The 6753-nt window shown below is 49.2% G+C and overlaps 1 protein-coding gene across 1 annotated transcript in view; it reads right to left on the reverse strand.

Moving 5' to 3' along the window:
- Window positions 1-766: 766 nt before the first annotated feature.
- The window catches only part of MYCL (v-myc avian myelocytomatosis viral oncogene lung carcinoma derived homolog), a 6630-nt gene continuing 643 nt past the window's right edge, over window positions 767-6753 (reverse strand). Inside the window, exons 2-3 of the mRNA XM_006757983.2 lie at window positions 6653-6747; window positions 767-3241 (exon numbers count right to left, since the gene is read on the reverse strand). Of these exons, the coding sequence (XP_006758046.1) occupies window positions 2640-3241; window positions 6653-6747 (697 nt within the window). The 3' untranslated portion in view covers window positions 767-2639. The remainder of the gene's footprint in view (window positions 3242-6652; window positions 6748-6753) is intronic.

Raw genomic sequence — 6753 nt, forward strand, 5'->3', positions numbered from 1 at the left:
CAGAGGTGGTTTCAAGTCCCAACTCATTGACTTGCCAGCTGTGTAACTTTGGGCAGTTTTGTTTCGCTCTTAGAACCTGTTTCCTCTTCTGTAGTCCTGGTGGGTGTGGCATAATATGGAGAAGTAAGCTCAGGCATAGGCAGGACTCTATTAGGAAGAGCTATTATTAAGTTCTCTCCTCTTGCATTTACAGCAACTTTATAAGAACTATGGGAGGAAAAGGGAGTCTTCATTCTCTTTCATTAAATCCAGGAAAAAAGGCGGGGGGGGGACCACATTACATCACAAATTCACTGAGAATTTCTAAAAAGACATCCTGCCACGGGTCATCAGATCACTAACGTAAGAACAGTACCACCCTAAATACAAGGCTTTACAGTTTAGAAAGTGGTTTATCATCTACTACTTCACTGAATACCTGCCAAATCCCTGTGAAGTAGCATTTATCCCCATTTTACAGATAAGGAAACTAGGACTCAGAAAGATTAGGCTAAAGGCACAGAACAAGTGGTGGAACCTGGATTTCAAGCCTTCTGAAGTACAAATTCAGCATGCTCTGCAATTCACAAGGGAATTTCGTGTTCACCAAGAGCCGAGCCTATGTTGTTTAGACATGTCTGAAATGGCATTTCAGCAACCCAAAGTGGAATGACCAGGTGAGCAATGTGGTTAGAGAAATGCAACCCTCTGGCTCCTTTGTAGCTACCCTGAAACAGTCTTCCTTGGTTCAGGGAGACTCAGTTGGCATAAGCTGCCCCCACTCTGACATGTTTGAGAAAGTTTTATTAGCTGTCCCAGAAGGCAACATTTTTAAATCAGGCGATCAATAATTACAACTAAATACATAATTTCAGATAAACTTGCCTTTCAAAATAAGTCAAGACTCTCACAACAGGATAATTGCCCAAGAGCTTTTTTCTTGTACAAAAACGCCACCACTTTGCAAAAGGCATACAAAAATACAGTATTAAAAAAAACACACACACAAAAACTGCTTCCGGTATAATACCCAAAAGCAGCTCATTAAACACAAGCTATTCAGGTGAGACATCAGTAACCTATTTCCCACCCATTCTCCAAAGACAGTTCCAGAAGTCACTTAGCTCCAGAAAACCATGCTCCAAAAGGTAGAGAGACTTTCTCCAAACTTCCACCGGGGTTTTCTCTAGGGCCAAGAAGCAACCTCAGAAACAGACTCTTGTGCATAACAGGTTTAGAAGTAGCAGGTGGCTTTCCAAAGCCACATACAGCTCTCAACCATCCTTCCTTCCCCCACTTTCAAACCCACAGCCAGCAGAGTCCTGGAAGGGGGCGGGGGGTCGATCCTTTTTTCAAAATAGGCTTGGGGGCTCCTGAGGTTGCCCACAAGACACTATAGGGTTAGGTGTTTTTTACAGACTGGAGGTTGCACCTGGAAGCCACTTGGAGGTGCCGAGTCCAGCTGGGGCAAAATGCACCATGATCCACCGAGCAGAGCCCCCACCCCGGGAAGCCAGGCCGCCTTCTGGAGCACTGGATGAGTCCCAGCAGCTCTCCCAGGAAGACCTTCAGTGAGGCCCAAGTTCTGAGACAGAGATCTGACTCACGGCAGGCTGGCAGGTGGCCCAAGGGTGGCTGCAGAGACACAAGCTCCTTGGAGCTGCACGAGGACAGGTTTGCACGGTTCTAGTAGAACTTCAAACTGATCAGTCAGGGCTTGAGATGAGAGGAAGCTGAGAAAGAGGAAATGGTACGGTTCTCACTCCTGATGTGCCTGACGGCCGCCTTGAGAAAAGATTCCAAGATGGAAGACACCTGGGTGGGGAACAAGTTCAGAGCCAGAACCCCAAGCCTTCCCTCGGTTAGGACCCATGTCCCTGCATCTTGGGGAAATATTTCTGACCTCTGGGAAAGGGGTGCTCTAATGCCCAACAAAGGCAGAAGGGAACAAAAAAGACCCTTGTGAGGACAGAATGGTCTTTCCCTCAGAGGAAAGGACCCAGAGGGCTTTGCGACAAAGAATCTAGAGGCCAAGCTCTTTAAATGTTCTCCAGGCAGCAGCACTGAGTGGAAGGAGGGGTGTCATCTAACAATATATCTGTATATATTAAAGGTTTCCAACTCCTCAGCTACTGTAAAGTGTCTGACAGTGAGGTAACGGTCCATGTTGATCAAGTCTGCGAGCTTGTCTTCACCCAAGACAGCTCGTATGTCTCCTGGAAAAAGGAGCCTCAGGGAGTGCATCCAGGCCCAGCTGTCCCAGCATCACCCCAGAGACACCAGCGGGAGCATCCCTTCCCAGCCTAAAGCTCATCTGGAGTGTGAGATTTCATGCAGGCTGGAGGCCCCGACAACGTCCACCACCTGTTGCATAGCATCTGTCAGGCTTTTCTTCAGAGCGAGTGAGCTAGGCAGACCCCAAGGCTCCTCAGTCAGCTGCCCGCCTGAGAAGCCAAAGGCGCCAGAGAGGACACAGTGCTCCTGTGAGTCAGGGAAGAGGGAGAGCTGGGTTTCCAGGGTGCACCAGCTGCAAAGCATCCTGGGATCTACTGTCCAGACTGTCCCGCCGTAACCAAAATGTGCAAATTACTAAAGGGGAGAGGGACAGTTAAAAAATTAACTCAGGTCTTTGTAAGAGCAGTCGGAGCAGTTTTGGTCCGTTAGTAGCCGCTGAGATACGCGATTCTTTTCTGCAGTTGCTGCTGCCGGCATCGAAGCTGCCTTTTCTCGGTGGCCATCCTCTTCTCCGCCCCCACCAGGGCCTGCAAGTATTCCAGCGCCTTGCTCAGGATCACCACTTTAGGGGCCTTGGAGCAGCTGGCCAGGGTGGGTACCTGGTCCCTCAGGGCCAAGAACCTTGACCGGAGGTCATTTCGCCTTTTGCGCTCCAGGAAGTTGTGGTTCTTCCTCTTGGTCACATCCTCAGTGTCAGAGCTGACAGGTCTGGGGTGGCCGGCCTGGGGAGCCTCACTTTCTATCGGCAGGGGGCTCCCAACCTCTTCATGTACCTCGTCATCTTCCTTTTCCTCTGGAGCATCTGTCTCCAGAGCCTCTTCTTGAGGACCTCTCTCTGGAGGCCCTTCTTGGGAACAGCTCTCAGGAGGAAAACGGGCAGCATAGTTGTGTTGTTGCTGATGGATGGAGATGTGGAAGTGTTTCATGCAGGGGTCCAGAGGGTCTGCTCGCACTGTGATGGTGACTGGCTTCCGCACACCCAGGGACTGTCTCTTCTCCACTGTCACAACATCAATTTCTTCACCCTCTGTCCAAGAAGAGAGATCAAGAGAAAAACACACCCCATGAGAAACGTATACAAGGATCCTACGCTGGGAAAGGAAGTGACGTTTTTCTAATTTAGATATAAGCAAACTGAAGTGAAGGGAAAGACAGCTGATTCATCTGTAATGGGTAAGGGCAGTGTGAAGGAAAGGAAGGGAAATAAGCAAGAAGGGAAATATTCTCCAATTTCCTTTTGCACAGCAAGGCTTAGATAAGAACAAAAGGCAGGCCCAAGCCAACAGCCCCCAGTCTGCACAGGCTCTCCCCTCCCCCACTGAGAGGATGGAGAGAAAGCTATCAGCCTGGGACAAAGTTTAGCTATAAAGATCTTCCCCAGTCGGGCTCTTTCATGCCCCATCAGAATTGTAAATGAGGGGTCTGTGGGCAGAGTTGCCCTTTGTTCCTGCCCAGCACAGCCTGCACTTGGGGAATTGTTACTTTTCACAAGTTATAAATCCTATTATTCCCCCACCTCTCTATTCTACTATCCCTTTCAGACGAAGATTCAGAGAAGGGAGGGCTGCAAGGCATCTCTCATCTCTCCACACCCACAGAGGGGAAGGAAAGGTTTCCGTTAGGGGCATTTTGCTATCGGGGTCAATGGGTTTCTAAAGTCATCCATCATTTATAGGTTGCCTGCCCCACCCCCTTCCCTGGACCAGAATAGGGTTGGATTTGTAATTGCAGGTCGGCAAAAGCTGCAGGAACTTCACAAAGGTACAAGCAACCATTTCCACGCTACCTGCGCCAGGGGTAAGAACCAAGCAGAATATCCCCATGCAAGGGCTGAAACACCAGGGACCTGGACATGCCCCATCATTCCCTGGCTTGAGGGTCTCTTAGGTTACCCCAACCAGGAGAGGGGCATTGAGGGAAAAACCTTCCTGCTCCTCACGTTTTTCAGACCTCCACATAGCAGACCACCTAATGCATTTCAGCCTGACAACAGAAGAGCTCAGTTCTCTGTCTCTTTTGCATATCAGGAAGCTAGAGCCCCTTTGTCAGGAAGGCTTCCATTGTGTGGACAATCGCATTACTTCTCCATTAATAAAACCTGACCATTCAGCCCTCCTGGCCCCAAGGCCTGTGATTGGCTGGCTCAGCTGTGTTTGGAATGCTGTTTTACCCAGCCCCTACCGGCTATTGGCTGAGCTTTGCCATCAGTCACTCTCCCCACCCCCCTCATTGTTTGCAATCTGTTGCATTTTGTTCTGAGCCATGTGGCCTGTGAACCAGGAGCTTGCAAACAGGTTCAGGTTAAAGGGCAGGTCAGAAGATTATTCAGCAGGCTCCCCTGCATCCCAAACTTTAATATTTCAATGTTAAACCCGGTGGCTGTGAGGCTCGGCCTAAGGAAGAAATAATGTAAGACCACTATTCCTCTTTTCAGAGAGCAGTGTCTAACTCTACCCAGACAAGGAAATGCCCCCAGCTGGACAATCAAGGCCAAGCCCCTCATATGCCAAGGGAGAAACAGACCTAGATCATCCAAATCCACACATCACTTTTGTAACATTCTGGACCTCAAAGTAAGATCCCAAACTCCCAAAACAGTGCTCTTCCCATTCTTCCACTCCATCAGCCTTTGTAGAGATCTTTACTGGTTTCTTGATCTCCAAATTCCCATTCCAGCCATTAAATAAATACAAGCTTTTGGCATAGGAAGCAAGCAGGTTAAAAATGACCTTAAACACAGTGGACTGGAAAATAGTTGACTTTTAAATTTTTCTTGTTATCCTTACTTTTTCCCTTCAAGGGTATGACGACTTCCATACCCTATTCCAGGGGTCCTCAAACTTTTTAAACAGGGGGCCAGTTCACTGTCCCTCAGACCGTTGGAGGGCCAGACTATAGTTTAAAAAAAAACTACGAACAAATTCCTATTCACACTGCACATATCTTATTTTGAAGTAAAAAAAAAACAAAACAGGAACAAATACAATATTTGTATTTGCATGTGGCCCGCGGGCCGTAGTTTGAGGACCCCTGCCCTATTCCCTAGTCCCCTCTAAATGGTCATGTAAAGTTATCCTTAAAAGTGAACAAGTGGGGCCCTGACCGGTTTGGCTCAGTGGATAGAGCGTCGGCCTGCGGACTCAAGGGTCCCGGGTTCGATTCCGGTCAAGGGCATGTACCTTGGCTGCGGGCACATACCCAGTGGGGAGTGTGCAGGAGGCAGCTGATCGATGGCTCTCTCTCATCGATGTTTCTGACTCTCTATCCCTCTCCCTTCCTCTCTGTAAGAAATCAATAAAATATATTTTTTTAAAAAAAGTGAACAAGTGGGACATCTGTAATACTTTCAACAAGAAGATAAATTTTTAAAAAAGTGACAGGGTTTTCTCTGCCCTGCATCTTATAAAAGCACCCTCTCCGATATTTCTTAAGGATACAGAGGTCCAAGAAGAGGGTAGGCTAAGAACATTGTAGTCTGGTGGCCTGGGATGCTGGTTTGCCCTTAGTGAGGTTTACACTTGCATTCAACGGTGGGGAAAGCGGCCTGGAATTCCATATCCTTGACCCCAGCATCTAGATTCTAGAGAGTTTGGCACAAAGTAGGGACCAGCGAACACTTTTCGAATGCAAGGAGGCAGCTGAAGCTCTCGGATGGATTGGGAGGGAGTTAGAGGGACACCTTTCCAACTCAGGCCAAAACAACATGGCAAGATGTAGTCCTTCTCAGATAAACTACACTGAAGACCCTCTGAACATCAAGAAGTACCTGGTTGAGATGGAGGGATGGGCAGAGAAGCTGGCTAGATGGCAGGAAGCTGGGGCTCACTTCTAGTGATTTCCTATTTCTAAGCCTGAGTTTTTCCATCTGTTAATGGTCAGGGTTCATTCCTTCCTTGTCTCATGGGTAGTGGTGTGGATGCACAAATGATAAGGGATGGGAGCATTTTAAAGTCAAGCAGACAGGAGACTAGGTTTTTAAAAGGACGAAGGCTTTGGCTTTGCACAAAAGGCTCCTCAGCTTCCTCTCTCCCTAGGGGAGTGTGAGTTTCCCAGGAAAAGAGGCGGTAACAAAAAACTTCAAGCCTGGAGTGACCCTTAAGGGACCTCTTCCAGCCTCCCAGGACAGAAATCCCCTACTGTCCAATCCGTATTGTCCTCTCCAAGCCTCACCCTGGTCTCCCTTGTCCCCTGGGGTTCCAATCATCATCAAAGAAGCGCTGGCTCCCACGCCACTTCTTCAAACTGTTTACTAACACACCCACGTGCCAGACAGACACTGCTGGGGGCTACACTGGCAGCTTCAGCCCGAGAAAGGGGGAGGTGGCCGAAGGGCTTGCGAAGATTCAGTGCCTGACCTCAAACAGCGGCAGAGTTTTGGCCACCCATGGGGTGCCCCCCCTCCACACACACCTCCTGATCAGCCCGGGGCAGTCCTTACCCGAGTCGCTAGGGCTCTCGGACCCCGAGCAGGCCTGGGTCTTGGGCTCGCCCAGTGGGCAGGGGGCAGCGGGCACCGGGTTGCCGACTTCGAGGCTGGGA

This window comes from Myotis davidii, unplaced genomic scaffold (genome assembly GCF_000327345.1).
Source record: "Myotis davidii unplaced genomic scaffold, ASM32734v1 scaffold1815, whole genome shotgun sequence".
NCBI lineage: Eukaryota > Metazoa > Chordata > Mammalia > Chiroptera > Vespertilionidae > Myotis > Myotis davidii.